This window comes from Leopardus geoffroyi, chromosome B1 (genome assembly GCF_018350155.1).
Source record: "Leopardus geoffroyi isolate Oge1 chromosome B1, O.geoffroyi_Oge1_pat1.0, whole genome shotgun sequence".
Taxonomy (NCBI): Eukaryota; Metazoa; Chordata; class Mammalia; order Carnivora; family Felidae; genus Leopardus; species Leopardus geoffroyi.
The window spans coordinates 43197300-43221719 of record NC_059327.1 but is presented as its reverse complement, the minus strand read 5'-3'; the positions used below and the strand labels follow the sequence as shown (position 1 = coordinate 43221719).

Below are 24420 nucleotides of genomic sequence, written 5' to 3'. Positions count from 1 at the left end.
GTAGCCTTTTATTCCATCTAACTGGAAACGTAAGCCAGTAGTCTCTAATAGCAGTCAAGGAGTATAGCCTAAATCTTCCTAATGCTCAATGCTATATATGAGGATTGCCTAAATTTTTTGCAATAATTTTCCAATACTTATATCTATTGCCCTAGTACCAGCCATGCACAAATATCTATGCCAGTGTATTTACTATTTAATTGTATCCCATAGCATTTTATAATAGTGTATAGGCAATCTAAATACACTATTTGGACTATGGAAGGACAGATTCTTTTAGTAGATTTGGTTGCTATACTGGATATGAGGTAACATTTTGACATGTGACTTCACATTTGCAAAGTGTTGCCCTTTTAGTGTTTCCATATTACTCTGGAAAACACAGACTGGTCTGAGAGAAAGTCTCTAACACTAATGAAAGATGGTATTCAGGAGAGAAATTAATATAAAGCTCATTGGTATCTTCACAAAAGATGGACTAATAAAAAATAGGCTAGTTGAAGAACATTAGTGTTAAGAGAATTCATTTGACTACAGATCTTTCTCAACTTATGATGGGGTTACATCTTTTTTTTTTTTTAATTTTTTTTTTCAACGTTTATTTATTTTTGGGACAGAGAAAGACAGAGCATGAACGGGGGAGGGGCAGAGAGAGAGGGAGACACAGAATCGGAAGCAGGCTCCAGGCTCTGAGCCATCAGCCCAGAGCCCGACGCGGGGCTCGAACTCACGGACCGCGAGATCGTGACCTGGCTGAAGTCGGACGCTTAACTGACTGTGCCACCCAGGCGCCCCTGGGGTTACATCTTGATAAACCATAAATTTAATACACTTAACCTACTGAACATCAGAGCCTAGGCTATGATGAGCCTACCTTAAAGGTGCTCAGAAAGAACCCTTACACTAGCCTACAATAGGGCAAAATCATCTAACACAAAGCTTATTTTGTAACAAAGTATTGAATATCTCATGTAATTTTTTGGATACTATACGAAAAGTGAAAAACAGAATGGTTATATGCATACAGAATGGTTGTACGTATATTGGTTGTTTATGCTTATGATCATGAGGCTGACTTGGAATTATGGCTTGCTGCTGCTGCCCAGCATCACAAGTGAGTATCATACCACTTAGCCCAGGAAAAGATTAAAATTTAAATTCTGAAGTACAGATTCTACTGAATGCATATTGCTTTTTCACCATCATAAATTAAAAAAAAAATGTTAAGTTGAAATGTGAGTCGGGAACTGTCTGTATTCTGTGACTAAACATAATTTTTATATTATATCTCCAAACTGGATTGAATTATCCAATTTCTGACTTGTCCTGGGTAATATCTTGGTGTTTAACAAGTCCTGAATTGGCATTCTTGACCTGGCATTTCAGATTTACAAGTGAACTGATTAGACATTGTGAATACTTAGAAATAACATTGTCTGTCCTAATGGTACTATACAATCACCTTTGATGGACCAATGTTTAAAACTGGTGAAAAGAGAATTAGGAAATGGTAAAGAAAGAAAAAGAATGTTGGGGAAGATGTAGTTAATGAAAGGAGCAGGTAAACAAGAGAAATCCTCTTGATCCTGAAAGAAAATGGAAAAGGATTAGATGGGAATTCACAGTGGCTAAATAAACATCATGTTAATTAATTCTCATAACAATCTATTGAGGTAGATACTGTTTACTTTTATAGATGAGGCAGCTGGGCTTAGCAAGCTTCATTTTAGAGAAGGTAACTGTGCTAGGAAGAATTTTTTTTCTTAAAGTTTTAATTTAAATTCTAGTTAACATACAGGGTAATAGTAGTTCAGGGAATGGACTTCCTGATGTATAATTCCAATATAGTGATTCAACAATTCTGTACAACACCCAGTGCTCATCTCAACAAGTGTACTCCTTATCACCTATCACCTATTTAACCCACACACTCCCTAACTGCCTGTCCTCTGGTAACCATCAGTTTGTTCTCCATAGTTAATAGTCTGTTTCTTGGTTTGCCTGCCTCTCTCCTTTTCCCCTTTGCTCATTTGTTTTCTTTCTTAAATTCTGCATATGAGTGAAATCATATGGTATTTGTCATTCACTGACTTATTTCACTTAGCATAATATTCTCTAGTTTCATCCACATCATTGAAAATGACAAGATTTCATTCTTTTTTTATGGCTGAGTAATATTCCATTGTGTGTGTGTATATATATATATATATATATATATATATATATATATATATGTGTGTGTGTGTGTGTGTGTGTATGTATATATGTATATATATATACACTACTGTATCCATTCATCAATTGATGGACACTTGGGCTGTTTTCATAATTTGGCTAGTGTAGATAATACTGTTATAACCATCAGGGTGCTTGTATCCTTTCAAAATAGTATTTTTGTATTCCTTGGTTAAATACCTATTGCAATTGCTGAATCATAAAGTACTTCTATTTTTAACTTTTTGAGAAACCTTCATACTGTTTTCCACGGTGAGTCCACCAGTTTGTGTTCCCAACAACAGTGCAAGAGGGTTCCTCTTTCTCCACATCTCAACAATACCTGTTATTTCCTGTTGTTATTTTTAGCCATTATGACAGGTGTGAGGTGGTATCTCATCACGGTTTTGGTTTGTATTTCCCTGATGATTGATGTTGAACATCTTTTCATGTGTCTGTTAGCTATCTGGATGTCCTCTTTGCAAAAAATGTCTCTTCAAGTCTTCTTCCCATTTCTTAACTGGATTATTTGTTTTTTGGTTGTTGAGTTTGATAAGTTCTTTGTAGATTTTGGATACTAACCCATTGTCAGATATGCCATTTGCAAATATCTTCTTCTGTTCCGTAAGTTGCCTTTTAGTTTTGTTGATTGTTTCCTTCACTGTGCAGACACTTTATTTTGATGTAGCCCCAATAGTTTATTCTTGCATTGTTTCCTTTCCCTCAGGAGACATATCTAGAAAGAAGTTGCTATGGCCATTGTCAACATTTAGGTCTTTAATCCATTTTGAATTTACTTTTGTGTATGGTGTAAGTAAGTGGTCTAATTTCATTCATCTGCATGTTGCTGTCCAGTTTTCCCAACACCATTTGCTGAGGAAACTGTCTTTTTTCCATTGGATATTCTTTCTTTCTTTCTTGATTATTAATTGACCATACAATTGTGGGTTCATTTTTGGGTTCTATATTCTGTTCCATTGATCTATGTGCCTTTTTTTTAAACTTATATTTGCCAGGCCCATACTGTTTTGGTAACTACAGCTTTGTAATATAAATCAAAGTCCAGAAATGTGATGCCTCCAGCTTTGCTATTCTTTTTCAGGACTGCTTTGTGATTTAGGGTCTTTTGTGATTTCATGCAAATTCAAGACTCTGCTAGCGTTCAGGCCTTGGATTAATCCCCTTCTTTTGAGTTGGGGTAGAACCAGTGAATATGTGATGGAATGTCAATCCTGTGATTATAGTTAATAGTAAAGATGAAGGAATTTTGAAGATGTAATTAAGGTCCATAATTAATGAACTTTGAGTTAAGCAAAAAGGAAGATCATTCTGAGTGAGCCTGACCTAATCATGTGAGCCCTTTAAAAGATGGGAGATGTCAGAGAGATTCTCTTGCTGGCTTGGAAGAAACAAACTGTCACGTTGTGAGAGGGCCATGTGACTAGGATGTGAGGGGAGTTCTAGGAGCCAAGAGCAACCCCTGCCAGATGGTAAGCAAATGAAGCTATGGCTACAAAAAAAAAAAAACCCTGAATTCTACCAACAACCAATGAGCTCAGAAGAGGACTTCAGCCTCTGATGAGACTGCAGCCCCAGCCAGTAACATTATTTAGCCTTATGAGACTCTTGAGCAGAGAGAGACCTCACTTGTGTAATATAAATGGGTGTTGTTTTAAATTGTTAAGATTTAAATACAGTAATGAAGGGAAAAGGTAGGTAATAGGTTGGCAGCTTTGCTACTTTCATTTTAGACTTTCTGAAAGTACAATTAGGTTTCTTCAATGAGATTTTGTAATAGACCTGGCTTTTTATGTGTTCCTACTCACAAACTAGGAAAATGAGTATCGTTTTCTAGCATTATCTCTCTATTGCCTTTTTCATAGAGCACTCTCATGGTTTACACTTCTGTAACTCTCCTTTCTCCTCATGATATCTTTTGTGATGCAAATAATTGAAAAATGAAACAAAAGGGGAAATAATTATGAGCACTACTTTTCACTTTAATTCTCTTTTATTAAACAATCTCACTAGGAAAACTTTTGAATTAGATGCTAATATTAGAAGGCAAAGTAAATATATAATATAAGAGAGAATGAACTAAGATGAAGAAGTGAGTTTTTATCCAAATATATTTCTAACTCTGACAGGTTCAAAAAATGCACCATTTGCCTGCTATGAAGAAATACAGTCTCACGCTGATAGGTTTGGGAACTGTGGTAAAATAAGAGGCAAATTTCAATCCTGTTCATGGAGGTATGCCATGGGAATATTAAAGATACTTTTCTTATGTTCTATAAGATTTTGTTTTTAGTTTTTCTCTCTATATTTCATTCATTCCAGTGGTTTAAAGTATCACATGCGTAAGGGAGTGAATTTTAAATCAAAATCTGTAGCCCTGACATCTTTCTTGTGTTATAGGCTAAATTTCTATCTAATTTTAAACATCTGTATGTGGGTGATCATTAGACTTCTAAATTCAATCCAAGATTGAAAGTAATAATATCCATTTCACTTTTCTTCTTTGAACCTGCTCATTTTTCTTTTTAAAATTCTATCCTCACTCACTTGATTGTTTGCCCAAGCTGAAGACACTGCCCAGTGTCCATAAAATGAAATTAAATTTCCTCTGCATTTGAAAAGCAAGATTTTTGATATTTTGGTCATTAATTTGTTTTAAACATTTATTAAGAACCTACTGTGTGGGGTGACTGGGTGGCTCAGTCGCTTAAGTGTCAGACTTTGGCTCAGGTCATAATCTCATGGTTGGTGAGCCTGAGCCCTATGCCAGGCTCTGTGATGACATCTGAGAGCCTGGAGCCTGCTTTGGATTCTGTGTCTCCCTCTCTCTCTGTCCCTCCCCCACTTACACTCTGTCTCTCTCTCTCAAAAACAAATAAACATTAAAAAAATGTACATTTTAAAAGAATCTGCTATGTGCTGGACACTGAACTAGATACTCATTAGCAAGCATACATGGCTCTTGTACTTCCTGAATTTGTACACTGGTAAACACACCACATAGTTTTGTTTCCTTGGTTGGTTATGCTGTTAATTTTGTTTGGAAATACCTTACTCTGGGGTGCCTGGGTGGCTCAATTGGTTAAGCGTCTGACTTCAGCTCAGGACATGAACTCACGGTTCATGAGTTCAAGCCCCGCACTGGGCTCTGTGCTGACAGCTCAGAACCTGGAGCCTGCTTTGGATTCTGTGTCTCCCTCTCTCTCTGCCCCTCCCCCACTTTCACTTTCTCTCTCTCTCTCTCTCTCTCTCTCTCTCTCAAAAATAAATAAATGTTAAAAAAAAATAGAAATACCTTACTCTGGCTATTGAAATTCTACTAATTTGTAAACTTTACTTAGATTTATGAATCATCTTCTCTATGAAGTTTCTCCTAATTGCTAAGTTAGAATGGGTCCTCATCTTAAATCTCTGTGAGAATTAATTTATTATGGCACTTTTAATGGGATTTGTATTACATTTAGTATTAAACTGTAAGGTCCTTGAGGTTAAGAGTAACAACTTATCACTCTGTCCCTCTACAGAGGGATATGAGATACTTGAGTGAATTGATTATTTGACAGTAAGTATATAATTCTTCACAGTGAATAAAAGACCTTTCATTAGCAGCATTGAAAGATAAGCTTGCAGAGTGATTTTCTTTTTAATTTTTAAAATATTTATTCATTTTTGAGAGAGAAAGAGAGAGGGAGAGAGAGAGAGAGAAAGAGTGTGCATTGGGGAGGGACAGAGAGAGAGGGAGACACAGAACTCAAAGCAGGCTCCAGGCTGTCAGCACAGAGCACAACACAGGATTTGAACTCATGAACTGTGAGATCATGACCTGAGCCAAAGTCAGACACTCAGCCAACTGAGCCACCCAGGCATCTCTGGAGTATTTACTTTAAATGTTAGTGTTAAAATGTTACATTTTCCCTAGTTACATTTGCCATAAATGGAGAGCTGTATTTGGTTTTGTTTTGTCAAAGAAAGAAAATCTGAAGCATTTCTAACAAATTCCTAACAAATACCTAATGTGTAATAATCATATAATTTTACTGTGTTTGCAGGAATCTTCAATGTGGGAGACTAATTTGTACTTACCCTACACGAATTCCTTTTCGCAAAGAAAATGGTGCTGTGATTTATGCTTTTGTACGAAATAATTTATGTATAACCATAGACTACAGATTGCCTAATGCAAATCAAGATCCAATGAAAGTCTCCAATGGTTCTCATTGTGATGAAGGGAGGGTAAATGATTTAAAATCTATTTTTTAAAATCTAGTTTTATTAATTTCTTTAATATTTTCATTTAAGTATCAAATTTGAGTTTATTTCTATGTAACTTTAAATATTTGGATAAGGAGAAAATGAATAAGCTTCATTTTGTCTCCAGATATTAAGAGGGCAATAGGAATGTTTGATCTTCTTCAGAATTTCAGTATTGTGACCAAGGAAACTCCCAAGTGTTTTGGAACTGGAGTGTGAGGGGAGCTATCTTGTGACTATGTTAAGTACTCCGTTGCATAGAAATTCACTTTTCTTCTTAGAGAAGAAAGAAGAAATCCCCCTTAGTAATATATGTCTCTTTGTAGCCCAGTAGATAAGAGCACCACTTAGATCAGGCTTCTTAGAATCAAATCTTCAAAACTTCTTATTTTTTGACAATCTGCAAGTAACCTAACCAGTCTGAGATGCCACAACTGGATGTAAAGTGGTGATAGTAATAGCATTTACTCTATGGTGTTATTGCAAAGATTAAATGAGATTCCTGGCACATAGAGCTAAATGTAGATTGGCTATTATTATTGATTATTATAATTAACTATGTTTGAGGCTAACCCAAATCTGGAGAAAACATAGGAGGAATAAACTTACTTGAACATTTCATTTAATTCCTGGCCAGATCTTTGCTTATGAGGAATGATAATCTAGTGTAGGCCTTAAATGCCTCCTTAAAGGATGTATATACCAAGGAGCTCAGTAGCTATATTTTGGCCTTGGAGCCAAAACAACTAAAAAATGAAACATAATCAACAAATGATTTGATATTATTCAGTCGATAATTTAGTAAGAATAGAATCCATTTTATAACATGGACAGTTCTTCTCAGTGTTAATGTATGCAAACACATTTTACCAGATAGTTTTTAATGATATTATAAATCACATATGATGAAACCTTCTTGGCAATTTTTTTTTTGTCAGTAGCATCCTAATATAACAGGACTCTTCATCTCAGTTTCAACTGAGGCAGGCATGCAATAGATACTACACTCAACGGGAGTTTTAGACACACCATCAAGGCCAAGAACTAATGAGAAAACTCAACACGGTGAAGGCTTAAAAGAATTGTTAGTTTGTTTGCATTTAGAAAGTGTTTTGTGAGGCTATTTTTTTTAAGTCAGACACTCAACTGAGTGAGCCACCCAGATACCCCTAAAACTATTTTTTTGAAGAGTTGTACTGTGCTTTAACGTTTAAAAGGAAATCATTTTCACATACTATATCCCACTTTAACTTCAAAACAAATCTCAATGCTTTAGAAAAAGTATGATTTGTACTCATAAGAAAACTGTATCTTAGAGTAGTTGATGTTGCTGTAAATACTGGAGTTGGTAATGTATCCTTAATCTTCTGATTAGTACACTTTAAACTTAGAAGGATTATATCTGGATATTTCATACATTCCATAATATAATTTAGATATGTATAGCATATTTTAATTTTTTTTTTCAACGTTTATTTATTTTTGGGACAGAGAGAGACAGAGCATGAATGGGGGAGGGGCAGAGAGAGAGGGAGACACAGAATCGGAAACAGGCTCCAGGCTCTGAGCCATCAGCCCAGAGCCCGACGCGGGGCTCGAACTCACGGACCGTGAGATCGTGACCTGGCTGAAGTCGGACGCTTAACCGACGGCGCCACCCAGGTGCCCCTGAATAGCATATTTTAATAAAAATTCCTATCAACTTTATTAGAGAATTCTAATAATAATTCATATTTGAGGAAAATTTACTATATGTCCTGATTATATTGAATTGATTTTCTTTCGATGCAAACTTTTGATATATACGACAAATACAGCATATTGTTTTAACTGTGCTCTTAGGAATAGTTTTGTTAGATTTCAGGGTATTATAAGTGGTTATGTGAACATGATTTTTTTTGGGTCTTATTTGTATCTCTCACTTCCCTACACTGAATTATTTTTTTAGCTAATTTTTAAAAATAAATGCTTATTTATTTTTGAGAGAGAGGGGAGAGAGAGAGAGAGAGAGAGAGAGAGAGAGAGAGAAAGAGAACATGAGTGGGGGAAGGGCAGAGAGAGAGAGGGAGACAGAGGATCTGAAGAGGGCTCTGCACTGGCAGCAGTGAGCCTGATGTGGACTCGAACCCACAAACCACGAGATCATGCCCTTAGTTGAAGTCAGACACTCAACAGCCTAAGCTACCCAGACTCCCCTAAAACGAATTTTTAGAGCAGTTTTAGGCCCACAGCAAAACTGAAAGGAAGGTACAGAGTTCCCATATACTCCCTTGCTCTCACATAAGCATAAGACTATTATCAACATCCCCCACTAGAGTAGTACATTTGATACAATTGATGAGCTTGCATTGACACATCATTATCACCCAGTCCATAATTTACATTAGATTTATCTGAAAAATTGCAAAATACTTGGAGATTAAACAACACATTTTTAAATGTGCTAAAGGAGAAATTTTAAGACAATTTGAAAAATATTTTGAACTAAATGAAAATGAAAACACAACATAAAAATTTGCAGGTTACAGCAAAAGCAATACTTAGATGGAAATTTATTGCATTGAACACTTATGGTCTTATGGTATAAAATTACTGACTTTTATGTCAAGGCAGCTGGACTCCTTTAACATGGAAAAAAGATATTTTTTTCTTTTTTTAGATCTGTGTAAATGGTGAATGTGTAGAATCAAGAATAATTAAGTCTGAATCATCTGTCTGTTCAAAAAAGTGCAAAGGACATGGAGTAAGTAAGCACAAAATTTGTTTCCCCAAATTACATCTATTTGGACACTTTTAAAAAAATTAATTAACTAATTTTTTTTTTAATTTTTTTTTTCAACGTTTATTTATTTTTGGGACAGAGACAGACAGAGCATGAACGGGGGAGGGGCAGAGAGAGAGGGAGACACAGAATCGGAAACAGGCTCCAGGCTCTGAGCCATCAGCCCAGAGCCCGACGCGGGGCTCGAACTCACGGACCGCGAGATCGTGACCTGGCTGAAGTCGGACGTTTAACCGACTGCGCCACCCAGGCGCCCCTTAATTAACTAATTTTTAAATTTACATCCAAGTTAGCATATAGTGCAACAATGATTTCAGGAGTATATTCCTTAATGCCCTTAGCCCATCCCCCCTCCCAAAACCCTTCCAGCAAGCCTCTGTTTGTTCTCTATATTTAAGAGTCTTGTTTTGTCCCCCTCACTATTTTTATATTATTTTTGCTTCCTTTCCCTTATGTTCACCTGTTTTGTATCTTAAATTTCACATGTGAGTTAAGTCATATGATATTTGTCTATCTCTGATTGACTAATTTCACTTAGCATAATACCGTCCAGTTCCATCCACATAGTTGCAAATGACAAGATTTCATTCTTTTTGATTGCTGAGTATACATACACCATTGTATACATACACCACTTCTTCTTTATCCATTCATCTATCGATGGACATATGGGCTTTTTCCATACTTTGGCTATTGTCGATAATGCTGCTATAAACATTGGGTGTAAGTGCCCCTTCAAAACAGCACACCTATATCCATTGGATAAATACCTAGTAGTGCAATTTCTGGCTCGTGGGGTAGTTCTATTTTTAATTTTTTGAGGAACCTCCATACTGTTTTCCAGAGTGACTGCACAAGTTTGCTTTCCCAGTGCTTTTGCGAACAAAAGAGATCCTCGTTCTCTGCATCCTTGCCAACATCTGTTGTTTCCTGAGTTGTTAATGTTAGTCATTCTGACAGATGTGAGGTGGTACCTCATTGTGGTTTTGATTTGTATTTCCTTGCCGATGAGTGATGCTGAGCATCTTTTCATGTGTCTGTTTGCCAACTGGATGCCTTCTTTGGAAAAGTGCCTATTAGTGTCTTTTGCCCATTTCTTCACTAGATTATTTGGTTATTGGGTGTTGAGTTTGATAAGTTCTTTATAGATTTTGGATACTAACCCTTTATCTGATATGTCATTTGCACATATCTTCTCCCATTCCATCGGTTGCTTTTTAGTTTTGCTGATTGTTTCCTTCACTGTGCAGAAGTTTTTTATCTTGATGAGATCCCAATTTGGCTATTCAGGGTCTTTTGTGGTTCCATGCAAATTTTAGGATTGTTTGCTCTAGCTTTGAGAAGAATGTTGGTGCAATTTTGATTGGGATTGCATTGAATGTGTAAATTGCTTTGGGTAGTATTGGCATTTTAACAGTATTTGTTTTTCCAATCCATGAGTATGGAATGTTTTTCCATTTCTTTGTGTATTCTTCAATTTCCTTTATAAGTTTTCCATAGTTTTCAGCATACAGATCTTTTACAACTTTGGTTAGGTTTATTCCTAGGCATTTTATGCTTCTTGGTGCAGTTATAAATGGTATCAATTTCTTGATTTCTCTTCTGTTGCTACATTATTGGTGTATATAAATGCAACTGATGTGTGTACATTGATTTTGTGTCCTGCGACTTTGCTGAAGTCATGTATCAGTTCTAGCAGCTTCTTGGTGGAGTCTTTCGGGATTTCCATGTAGAGTATCATGTCATCTGTGAAAAGTGAAAGTTTGACTTCTTTGCCAATTTGGATGCCTTTTATTTCATTTTGTTGCCTGATTGTAGAGGCTAGGACTCCCAATACTATATTAAACAACAGTGGTGAGAGTGGACATTCCTGCTGATTCCTGATCTCAGGGGGTAAGCTCTCAGTTTTTCTCCCTTGAGGATGATATTAGCTGTGGACTTTTCATATTTGGCTTTTATGATGTTAAGGTATGTTCCTCCTATCCCAGCTTCTTGAGGATTTTTATTAAGAAAGGATGCTATATTTTGTCAAATGCTTTTTCTGCATCTATTGACAGGATCATATGGTTCTTATCCTTTCTTCTCTTAATGTGATGTATCACACTGATTGATTTGTGAATATTGAACCAGCCCTGTATCCCAGGAATGAATGCCACTTTATTGTGTTGAATAATTCTTTGGATATACTGTTGAATTCGATTTGTTAGTGTCTTGTTGAGAATTTTTGCATCCATGTTCATCAGGAATATTGGCCTGTAATTCTCCTTTTTAGGGGGTTCTCTGTCTGGTTTGGGAATCAAGGTGATGCTAGCTTGATAGAATGAGTCTGGAAGCTTTCCTTCCATTTCTACTTTTTGGGACAGCTCTCAAGCTGTCAAGGATAGGTATTAACTCTGCTTTAAATGTCTGGTAGAATTCCCCTGGGAAGCCATCTGGCCCAGGAGTCTTATTTGCTGGGAGATTTTTGAAAACTGATTCAATTTCTTTGCTGGTTATGGGCCTGTTCAAATTTTCTGTTTCTTCCCCTCTGAGTTTTGTTAGTGTGTGGGTGTCTAGGAATTTGTCCATTTCCTCCATGTTGTCCAGTTTGTTGGAATATAACTTTTATAATATTCTATGAAATTGTTTGTATTTCTATGATGTTGGTTGTGATCTGTCCTCTTTCATTCATGATTTTATCTATTTCGGTCCTCTCTTTTTGAGGAGTCTGGCTAAGGGTTTATCAATTTTATTTTTTCAAAAACCAGCTCTAAGATTCATTGATATATTCTATTTTTTGGGGATTTTATATTGTTTATTTCTGCTCTAATATTTATTATTTCTCTTCTTCTGCTGGCTTTGGGGTTTCTTTGCTGTTCTTCTAGTTCCTTTAGGTGTCCTGTTAGATTTTGTATTTGGGATTTTTCTTGTTTCTTGAGATAAGCCTGGACTACAGTGTACTTTCCTCTTAGGACTGCCTTTCCTGCATCCCAAAGGGTTTGGACTGTCCTGTTTTCATTTTCATTTGCTTCCATATATTTTTTAATTTCTTCTTTAATTGCCTGGTTGAGTCATTCTTTCTTTAGTAGGATGTTCTTTAACCTCCATGCATTTGGAGGCTTTCCAAATTTTCTCTTATTGATTTCAAGTTTCATGACATTGTGATCAGAACAACATATGATCTTATCTCTTTTATATTTATTGAGGGCTGTTTTGTGACCAAGTGCATGATTCTATTTTGGAGAATGTTCCATGTGCATGCAAAAAGAATGTGTATTCTGCTGCTTTTGGATGAAAGATTCTGAATATATCTGTCAAGTCCATCTGGTCCAGTGTATCATTCAAGGCCATTGTTTCTTTATTGATTTTTTTCCCAGATGATCTTTCCATTTCTGTAAGTGGAGTATTAAAGTCACCTGCAATTACGGCATTCCTATCAATAAGATTGCTTATGTTTGTGATTAATTGATTTATGTATTTGGGTTCTTTCAAGTTGGGAGTATAAACATTTACAATTGTTAGCTCTTCTTGATGGATAGACCCTGTAATTATGATATAATGCCCTTCTTCATCTCTTGTTACAGCCTTTAGTTTAAAATCTAGTTTGTCTGATATTAGTATGGCTACTCCAGCTTTCTTTTGACTTCCAGTAGCATGATAGATGGTTTCCATCCTCACTTTCAATCGAAAAGTGTCCTCAGGTCTAAAATGGGTCTCTTGTAGACAGCATAAATGGATCTTGTTTTTAAATCTATTCTGATAACATATGTCTTTTGATTGGAGCATTTAGTCTGTTTACATTCAGTGTTATTATTGAAAGATATGGATTTGGTGTCATTGTGTTATGTTTCAGTTTCATGCTTGTGGTGATGTCTCTGGTCCTTTGTAGTCTGTGCAGCATTCTACTCACAAAGCCCCCCTTAGGATCTCTTGCAGGACTGGTTTAGTGGTCATGAACTCCTTCAGTTTTTGTTTGTCTGGGAAAGTATTTATTTCTCCTTCTATTCTGAATGACAGCCTTTCTGGATAAAGGATTCTTGGCCGCATGGTTTTCCTATTCAGCACATTGAATATTTCCTGCCACTCCCTTCTGGCCTGCCAAGTTTCTGTGGATAGGTCTGCTAGTACCCTGATGTGTCTACCCTTGTAAATTAAGGCCCATTTGTCCCTAGCTGCTTTCAGAATTCTCTCTTTATCTTTGTAATTTGCTGGTTTCACTATGATATTCCATGGAGAAGATCTATTCTTGTTAAATCGGAAGGGCGTTTTCTGTGCCTTCTGGATTTGGATGTCCATTTTCTTTCCCAGATTAAGGAAGTTCTCAGCTATAATTTCTTCCAGTAAACCTTCTGCCCCCCTCTCTCTCTTTTCTTCTTCTGGAGCTCCTATGATACAGATATTATGTTTCATTGAATCACTTAGTTCTCCAATTCTCCCCTCATGGTCTAGTATTTTCTTATCTTTTTCTCAGCATCATTTTCCATAATTTTATCTTGTATTTCACTTAATCTCCCCTCTCCCTCCTCTATCCTTGCTATCACTGCATCTAGTTTATTTTGTAGCTCATTCACAGCATTTCTTAATTTGTCATGACCATTTCTTAGTTCCTTGATCTCTGCAGTAATAGATTCTCTGCTGTCTTCTATGCTTTTTCAAGCCCAGCAATTAATCTTATGACTATTATTCTAAATTTTTGCTCAGTTATTTTGTTTATATCTGTTTTGAGCAATTCTCTAGCTGTCACTTCTTCCTGGAATTTCTTTTGAGGAGAATTCTTCTGTTTCATAATATTGACTAGTTTTCTGTTCCTTTTATGTTTTAATAGTTTGCTATGAGTCCTGCTCCTGTAAGCACTACTGTATTAAAAAGGGGTCATAATGCTGTCCAGGGTCTGGCCCTTCAGGAGGTGTTTTTGGAGTGTGTTTCATGCTGTCTGTTGTTGAGACTCTGGTTGCTTTATCTCCCTACTTGTAGTGGTGGTTTTGTCCTTCCACCACATGTGCTTTGATTTGTTGAAGTATCCCCGGAAAAATTTTTTTTTAAAAGGGTGGTGGTGGTGGAAGAGGCCTTGTCCCATAGAAAGAGAGAAATTACTGAGGTGGGGCAAAGGAAAACAAACAAAAAATTGACCAGGCAGAGAATCAGAGAAACTATAGGGCTTAGTCCATAGAGAGAAAGAGGAACATAAATAAGGAGATACAGAAGAGGTATAAAAGGAATAGATTCAAAATGTCTGCTTAAACAAACCAACATCCAGAACAATCAGACTACAGAATGGAAGAAATAAGAGGAATAAAAGCAAGAACACACACACACACACACACACACACACACACACACACACACACAAATAAGAATTGACCAAGAACCAAATCAGAGAATGTAAAACCACTTGATACTTGATATTTGATGGTGCCTTGGAACCAGTGCCTGCCCTGGTCTGGAGGAGGGACTGTCTGGTTTGGTCAGTGTCAATCCTGCTCTGTTAGATACATAGTTACCAGGAACAGAGAGGCATGGTTTGGTGTAGGCAGGTCCTGCCTCCACTGTGCGCCCACTGTCTGTTCCCTGAAACCCTGCTTTGTTGGTGATGGGAGAAAAATGGTGACACCCCAGTCTCTCCTCCCTGGACCAGGGGTCCCAAACCAATCTGTTCAGATCATCCTCACAGTGCCACGTGGGCAGGAGCAGGCTGGTTTTGTTCCACTCCACAGTCTCCTGAACTTCCTAGGTGCTTGACTGGGATTCAAACCTTGATGTCTGAAAGGATCCCACTCCATGCACCCTGGTTCCAGAGAAGTGCCACTCTTCCCAGCCCACTGACTAATGGCCTCTAGTTCCTCACAGTGCTGAGTGGGCGCAAGTGGGCCACTATGTCCGCTCCACCATTTCCTGCACTTCCCTGGCACTCAGCTGGGATTCAAACCCCTGTGTCTTAAAGGATCCCACTCCATGTGTCCCAGTTCCAGTGTACTATCACTCTGGGTACTGTTACAAAGGTCCTCTGTGTGGCAGGGGCCTGCAGGGTCTTTTGTCTTTTGAATGGCTGTTTGCCTTCTTCCCACAGCACTCAAGGGAGAGGATTGCTCTCTCCAACTGGACCTGGGAGCTAGCTATGGAACCCAAGGCTGGTTCCCCTCCTCCCCAGGTGCCTGAGTAGGGAGGAGAAAGCCTCGCAGTTAGAAATTGGTTCTTTCTCTGTTTTTTCCATTCCTTGGTTTGTGGTTTTCCTCTTGTCCAAATACAATCCTACACTTCCACAACCTCTCTTTCTATTACTTTCGTCTCTCCACGGAAGGGGATCCCTCCCTTCCATGCCTACACTGCCCTTTTTCTCTCTCCCGGTTCGCAATCATCCACCTATGGCCCACCAAGTTGTCCCTGTGGGCCCCTAGAGATGTTTCTGTCACTCCATTGCCCAGATTCCTGGAATTTCCAGTCTTCTGGCCTCAATACTGCTGTGTTTGAGGGATGAGGGAACTTTGGGTCCCCCTACTTCTCTGCCATGTTGACTGACTCTTGATACTGATGAATCTTAAAAAACTTTATTTATACATCCAGTGCTAAGTTCAATTTATTCTAAAAAAATTTTCCAAATACTATTTTAAAGAATAGAAACCTAAAATATGTTGTATGTGTATTGTGTTTGTATAGTTGAAATATTTGGTTTGGTGTTATGGTTGTCATATAAAAGAATTATAGCCTCAGAATACCTAGGTGGCTCAGTTGGTTAAGAATCCAGCTCTTGATTTGAGCTCAGGTCATGATCTCATGGTTCGTGATTTCCAGCCCTGTGTTGGGCTCCATGCTGACAGTGTGGAGCCTGCTTGGGGTTCTCTCCCTCTCTTTCTGCTTCTCCCCCACTTTCTCCCTCTTCTCTCTCAAAATAAATAAGCTTAAAAAACCCTCTCATTTAAAAAAAAAACAATAAGAGAATTATAATTGTAACCTCATCTTGATAGATATATTTTAATTTTTATTTATTTATTTTAGGGGGTGGGAGAGGGTAAGAGAGAATCCCAAGCAGGCTCCATGCTCTCAACTCAAAGCCCGACATTAGGCTCAATCTCACAAATTGTGAGATCATGACAGCCAAAATCAGGAGTTGGATGCTTAACCAACTGAGTCACCAGGTGCTCCTGATAGATATATTTTAATAAAAAAAAAAGAAAGAAAGAAAACTATTCCTACCTTTTGCCCACTAAGCTTCTAATTTCCATGTGGTGTCTAAGATGTGGTGCTATGTATATTATCATTTGTCTGATATGTATAATGGCTGTCTTATTTATTGACCTGACTATTCTCACAATAGTATAATACTATTTTATGTTTTATAGCAATTGGTAAAAAACGATTAAAAATTAATATTAGATATGTCAAGTTTTCTAACTATTCTCTCTTGGGTTATTTATTCAAATCTTTGTTATAATATTGGGAAAGTTTTGTGGTTTTCTTCATGTGATGTTGATATACTTTGTTAAAATTATTTCTCCATATTCCATTGTTTGTTTTTAGTGTGATTAGGGATCTTTCCCTATTTTTTTTCAATATATGAAGTTTATTGTCAAATTGGTTTTCATACAACACCCAGTGCTCATCCCAAAAGGTGCCCTCCTCAATACCCATCACCCACCCTCCACTACCTCCCACCCCCCATCAACCGTCAGTTTGTTCTCAGTTTTTAGGAGGCTCTTATGCTTTGGCTCTCTTCCACTCTAGCCTCTTTTTTTCCCTTCCCCTCCCCCATGGGTTTCTGTTAAGTTTCTCAGGATCCACATAAGAGTGAAACCATATGGTATCTGTCTTTCTCTGTATGGCTTATGGGGATCTTTCCCTATTACATTTAATGTGTAGGGAAGTTAATAATATTTGCACATTCATTTCTGTTTATATAACTTACTAAACTATAGAAAACTTGGAACAGTCACTGGAGACCTCAGAAAAGTCGTTGTTTTACTAGCAACAGTAGCAGTAAGTTAGTCCTAGAGAAAAGGATATTCTAAATCTGCCCTATCAAAACTTAAAGATAATCCTTATCAAACTGCTTTGCAGGTAATTTAACTGTCTCCCAGCACAAAGTATAGCAATCTTTAAAGGAAAACTATAAAATCTATATATTCTACAATATCAATAATATCCTGCATACAATTCTTAAAAATAAGGAAATAGGCCAAGAAGGAGAATTATGTAACCTATAAGGAGAAAAAAATTAGTCAATAAAAATATACCCTGAAATGTTTAAAATGATATAATTACCTGATAGGAACTTTTTTTTTTAATATGAAATTTATTGTCAAATTGGTTTCCATACAACACCCAGTGCTCATCCCAAAAAGTGCCCTCCTCAATACCCATCACTCACCCTCTCCTCCCTCCCATCCCCCATCAACCCTCAGTTTGTTCTCAGTTTTTAAGAGTCTCTTATGTTTTGGCTCCCTCCCTCTCTAACCTCCTTTTTTTTTTCTTCCCCTCCCCCATGGACTATAAATATTCTCATGGAGTTAAAAAATATTAACATAATAATAAGAGGATGGGAGATATAATTTCTAGAGATGGGAAAATATAACTGAAATGAAAAATTCCATCAATGGGATTAACTGCTCAACAGACACAATAGAAGATATCAGTAAATTTAAAGATAAACCAATAGAAACTATTTAAATTGAAGGATGATTTAAAAAGATTGAAAAAAAAAAAAACCATGAACCAGTATTCCCTCTTTTTTCTACTTCATTATTCTCCATAAGTTTGTCGTCTATATTGCTGATTCGCTGCTCTGCTTTACCCATCCTTGCCGCCATGGCATCTATTTAAGCTCAGTTACAACATTTTTAATTTCATCCTGACTAGCTTTTACTTCTTTTACCTCCACAGAAAGGGATTCTATTCTATTTTCAACCCCAGCTAGTATTCTTATTGTGATTCTACATTCTGGTTCAGACATCTTGTTTGTATCTGTGTTGATTAACTCCCTGGCTGTCATTTGTTCCTATTCTTTCTTTTGGGGTGAATTCCTTCATTTTGTCATTTTGAAGAAAGAAAAAGAATTAATAAAATAAAAAATAAATTAAAACTAAAAAATTAAAAACAACACAAAAAATCAAAGGAAGGATGTGAGCTCCTAGGTATGTTTTGGTCTGGTTGTTGAAAGAAGCTTGACAGAATAGAGAAAAAAGGGAAAGAAAAAGGAAAATGTTTGAAAATTTAAAAAATGAATACAGTAAAATAGAACAAAATGAAATGATGAAAGTAAATAGGATTTAAAATTTACAAAAGTAAAAAATATACTAGAAAAAAATTAAAATATTTTTTATAAAAACAGAAAATAAAAATAAATTTTTTCTCTTTCTGTATTCAAGAATTGTTGCAGGGAGTATGGCTGGAGTTGCAAAAGATGAGTCTGCAAACAAATTGCAGTTAAGTGAAGGTTCTCATACTCAAGTTGGAATGAGGCCCCAACTCCAGAATGCAGCTTCTTTTTATTAGGATAATTGCTAAAGACTACATGCATAAAGTCAGCTAAGCAAGTGTGTTAATCAATCTAATGGTTTAGCTTTCCAAGGTTGAATTTTGACTTAATTGGTTTCTATAACACTAGGAAGGGTCAGGTGTGAAGGAGGATCTGGCCCTGGACAATGTTAATGGCTCTAGGCATTCCTTACCAGCCACAGCCTCGGTCAGCTATGTAAACATATCCTAAGGCCTTGCACCTTCTCCAGCCCTTCCCTTTTGAAGTCTTTTCCTTTGATGCTTCTCTCTTGCATCTCCCACAAAGAATAAGCAAAGAAAAAGAAAAAAAAAATTGAATAGATGTACCAGCAAACAGAATGAAATATGATTGAAATTACATCCAATTTTCCCTAGAAGTCAAACTATGAAGCAATTTATAGTCCATAAACTAAGCAGGCTGAGAGATTTGTGGTGTTCCTCTAGAGTGCAGTTGACCCATTTAGGCAGGGCTTGGTGTAGCGGCTTCCTTCTCCACTAGACGGTGCTGCTTAGTTTATTGGGGTGGATTGTTGTGGTGCACGTAGGCATGTATGCGCATGCACGGGAGGGGTTAAAAATGGTGTCACCCAGCTACCTAGTCTGTAGTATCAGAACTCTGTGCTCTCACCCACTGGCAATCAAGCAGCCCTCCTTTGTCTCCTGCTTCAATCCACTCCCTGCCTCTACGCTGTCTGTGACCAAGCGGTCAATCTGCCAGGAGGCACTTCCCTCCTGAGTTTTATCTCAGATGGGGCTGTGTTTCCAAATCCCTTACTTCTGAGGGCCCTGCGGCTTTGACCCGCTCAGAACCTCTCTGGGAGAGTCTCACTGAGCAATGGCCAGGTGCTGGCCCACCATCTGGTATGTTTACATGACTGTGCTGCTGCCTAGCCCAGAGACTGTGGCCAGGTGTCAGCCTGCCCCAGAAAAAGTTTGTGCAATTATATAGCAGCAGCATTTCAGAGGTTGTGGTGAATCACAACAGCTATCTGGTGCCAGGCTTTACCCTTAATGTCCTTGTTCCAACACAAGCAAATGTGGCTGTTCTCTGGGGTCTGCTGGGAACTTTGCCTTGTAGGGAGGCCACACAGCCTCTACCAGATGTCCTCTCAGTAGGGGTACTGCCACTCCCCTTGTGGCCTGAGGACCCCTCGGACCTCACTGTCTGCTCCTGGGGATTCACCCTTCCCATCAGAGCTCTGCCAGGTATCAAGCTGCAGAGTTTCAGACTCTGCACTCCCTGTTTATAGTGTCTTAGTGGAATTTAAACCCTCTCCTTTCTCCTTTCCCTTTTTTCCTTTCTCCCTTTTTTGTTCAGTACACTATTTCTGTTTCTCTCCAGCTGCTTTCAGGGGTAGTGCTTTTCCTGTACTCTCCCCCCTGTCTCCATCTTCTCTCCACAAGCAAAAATAGCTCCTTACCCTCCATGGCTTCTCTCTCCCCTATTTTACCTCTCCACGCTGCATACCTGCTGAGTTCTGTGGTTCAAGTTGTGCAGACTGTTGTGTTAATCCTCAAATCAGTTTTCTAGGTATGCAAGATGGTTTGGCGTTGATCTAGCTGCAGTTCAAGGAGGAGAGAGGCAAAAAAAGTTCCCTGCTGCTCTGCCATCTCGGCCCCCAGCCTGATTGGCTATAAATCAGAGGTTCCCAAAATTCCCTCAATTAATTTGCTAGAGTGGCTCACAGAACTTGGAGAAGCATTTTGCTTACCAGATTACTTTTTTATTATAAAAGGATATAACTCAGGTACAACCAGGTGGAGGAGATGAATAGGGCAAGATATAGGGAAAGGGTGCAGAGCTTCCATGCCACTCTCTGGATGCACACTGTCCTCAAATCTCTACATGTTTACCAGCCCGGAAGCTCTTTGAAACCTATCCTTTTTTTTCGTTTTCTTTTTTTGTGAAGGATTCATTACATAGGCACAACTGATTAAATCATCAGCCATTGTGATTGATTCAACCTCTAGCCCTCTTTCCTCCCTGAAGATTGGCACAGGCACCTGGAATCACATGGATTCCACTGGCAACCAGCTCCCATTCTTAGGTGACTTCAAAACTTACTTATTTCACATAACAAAAAACACCTTTATCTCTCTCTCAACACAGGTAGTTCTAAGGGTTTTGGGAGCTGTAAGCCAGGAATTGTGGGTGAAGACCAAATACATTAGAGAAATATGTTTTGATCATCTGAATGACCAAATACATATTTCTTATAAATCACAATATTGCAAACAATTAAGTGATAACTTTTTTCTCTTATTCCAACAGCCCTGCAAACCCCCATTCTAGTTTCTGTTTTGATGAATTTGACTACTTTAGATACCTCACATAAGTGGAGTAATACAGTATTTGTCTTTCATTTATGGCTCATTTCAGTTAACCATAATTTCCTCGATGTTCATCCATGTTGTAGCATGTGATGGAATTGCCTTCCTTTTTAAGACTGAATATTCCCTTGTATGTATGTACCACATTTTGTTAATGTAGTAATCTGTTGATGGACATTTGGGTTGTTTACCCCTCTTGGCTCTTGTGAATAATACTTCTGGGATCATAGGTGTGAAAATTTCACGTTGACACTCTGCTTTTAGTTCTTTTAAATATGTACTCAGAAGTGGGACTACTGGATCATATTGTCATTCTCTCTCTCTTTTTTTTAAAAACAACTTCCAATACTGTTTTCCATTTTCACAGTTTTACAATCCTATCAACAGTGTTCAAGGATTCCAACACATCTTCACTAACACTTGTTGTTTGTGATTTTTTTTTTTTTAAGTAGTAATCCTGATGGGTGTAGTTTGGTATCATTGTGATTTTCATTTGCATTTCTCTTATGACTAGTGATGTTGAGCATCTATTTACATTCTTATTGGCCATTTGTATATCATATTTGCAGAAATTTCTATTCAAGTCCTTTGCCCATTTAAATTATCCAATTTTTAAAATTATTGTTGAATTGTGTAAGTTTGTTGCATATTCCTGATGTTAATTTGTTATCAGATATATGACTTACAAATCTTTTCTCCTGTTCTGTAGATTACCTTTTCACTATTGATTGTGTCCTTTGATGCACAAAAGCTTTTAAGTTTGTTGTAGACCCATTTATCAATTTTTATTTTTGTTGTGTGTGCTTTTAGTCCAAGAAATGATTGTGAAGTCCGGTGTCATGAAGCTTTTTCACTGTGTTTGCTTCTAGGAGTTTTATAGTCTTAGGTCTTATAGTTAGGTCTTTAATCCATTTTGCGTTAATTTTTGTACATAAAGGTCTAATTTCATTCTTTTGCATTGGATATCCAGTTCTTCCAGCCTCATCTGTTGATAAGACTTCCCATTGAGTGGTCTTGGCATTCTTGTTATTGACCATCTGACCATATCAATTATATATTATTGATAGCAATAACTGAATAAATAAATGGAGATAAAAGAAAATTCTTCCTTATAGTGTAATCAATATAGAAGAATAATGGAGTAAAATAGTTATGAATGGATGCTCAAACTAGTGGGTGAAAGTTTTATGAGGACCCAGATACTTACATAATCTAACAACTATCTCCTCACAAATTACTTATTAATTACAAACGGAAGCATGTGGAAAAACCTGGAAGACAGCAACTTAACCAAGTGATCCAAAAATAACAATACAATATTAGGACAAACTGACAACATGTATCTCCTAAGAAGGACAAGTTCACTTCTGTGAAGAATTTCAGCATAAAAATACACGAACACACACACACACACACACACACACACACACACAAACACAAACAGCTTAAAGGTGGTGTGACAAAAGCTGGGGTAATGGATACCCTCAACACAATACTTCCCCCCCCATATACATTTAAGCCATGGGATTAGATCCAAGTTGTTAAACTGAGATCTTAGAAACTGAGAGATGTTTTATATTATTTTGAGAGGTAACATAGCAAATGGGCAAGGTCAAGGTCTCTGAAACCAGATCTCATAAGTTTAAATCCTTGTTCCATCACTTACTATCCATTTGACTTTGACAAGTTAAATATCTATGCCTTGGGGTCTTCGTCTATAAAGTGGGAATAATAATAGTCCCAACCTCACAGGGCTGTTGTGAGGATTTAATAAGTAAATCTATAGAAAGTGTTCACAATAGAGACACACACCTAGTAAGTACCATAAAGGTGTTTACTATTTATTTATTTATTTATTTATTTATTTACTTAAGAAACCATTAGTTCCTAACCTAAGTATCTGATGGCCTCTTGAAATACAAAATCCCTTGGATTAAAAATCAAGCAAACAAAACACAACCCAATCCTGGAGTAGGGCAGTTGGGAAGGTGCTCATTTGCAACTGCAAATACTTCAAGCTATGGCATGTCACTGAACTTGGAGATAGGAAGAGATGTGCACATTTAGCTCTGGAGCAATACTACGTGGCTCCAGGACAGCACTGGAAAGGTCTTATTTTCATTAGAATTTGAGGGTGTGTTTCTGAAATTGAAAACTAAGTTTTCAGGTGAATATTTGAAATAATAAAAATTTTCTCAATGCAAATACTGTCAGCCTCTGTAGCTTAAAAAAACCCAACTATTTGTGGGTGTGTTTGTGTGTGCATTAGAAACCAAACTATTTGATTTGTAGGATTATCTCTGTAAATAAATAAAATTACACTAGATCAAAATGCAAAGGTAAGCTTGATGATCCATCTGATAATTTTACTTTTCACGAGAAAATAGTTTTAAATGATCATTTGAGTTTTTTAAAATGATCCTAGGTGTGCACTTCCAATAAAACGTGCCATTGTTTTGAAGGCTACCAGCCTCCATTTTGTGAAACGCGTGGCAGAGAAGCTTCTAGTTTGCCTGAGAAACAGGGCAAGTATCTAATATCTTTACGTATTCAGTTAATAAATTATCAAAGTGCTTATCTTCACAAAAACAAAGTTAGATTTCTATCACCTAGAGGTCAATATTTGCAATTAAAAGGTAAATAGGCTTATTTTCAAGAAATGAAAACCAAATATATCTTCTTAATCTTGCTCTTCCAATATTAACTCTCAATATTATGATTGAAACTGACAGTATCTTTTACAATTTTTATTTACTGATGTCATTGACTTTTTCCTTTAGACTATATTGTAAATTTGTTGGATAACCTTGCAATTACATGATCCCACTTTATATACTGTTGAAGTTTTTGGTCCAACTTAGAGTGCTATAGTGAGATTTTGCTACAGCTGCTGTATGATGTAGAATACGTTGGAATTTTCTGGAACTTGTTTTATAATGTTTTAGAATGAGAAGTTGTAGAGAGAGTTCTAAGTATTATATAATTATATTATTATTTTTCCATGTTTCTTGAATAACAACAAAAATTGGTTTGCTGCAGCTTGAAAATAAAAGTAGATGGTTTAGTTTTTTGGCTCTGATTTTTAATGTATTTCTATTTTAGGTTTAATCATGGAAAGAGCTTTTAGGAAGGCTGAAAAGAACCAGTGGCTTCTAGGTTTCTACATTGCTTTGCCTATTCTCATCATAGCAACCATAATAGCTATTGTTTCATGGAAGAGTTCAAAAAAGTGGTTCACCAAGGAAGAGGAATCCTTGAGTAGCGAGTAAATTGAATTTGTGTTCTGAAGTTAAACTTTAGTACCATTTGACTCTAGCCATATATAAGGCAGTATCATGAGCAGCAACTATATATTT

The 24420-nt window shown here is 37.0% G+C and overlaps 1 protein-coding gene across 6 annotated transcripts in view; it reads left to right on the top strand.

Annotated features, from left to right (window-relative positions):
* Window positions 1-24420, top strand: part of ADAM32 (ADAM metallopeptidase domain 32) — a 190222-nt gene that overhangs the window by 138624 nt on the left and 27178 nt on the right. For 3 of the 6 annotated variants that reach the window (XM_045459841.1, XM_045459831.1, XM_045459851.1), the window contains 5 exons: window positions 4362-4467; window positions 6282-6465; window positions 9143-9226; window positions 23490-23589; window positions 24167-24329. In XM_045459841.1, the coding sequence (XP_045315797.1) occupies window positions 4362-4467; window positions 6282-6465; window positions 9143-9226; window positions 23490-23589; window positions 24167-24329 (637 nt within the window). Of the gene's footprint in view, window positions 1-4361; window positions 4468-6281; window positions 6466-9142; window positions 9227-20643; window positions 20782-23489; window positions 23590-24166; window positions 24330-24420 lie in introns of those variants that run through there. The other 3 variants (XR_006707992.1, XR_006707993.1, XR_006707994.1) reach the window with 2 other exon arrangements.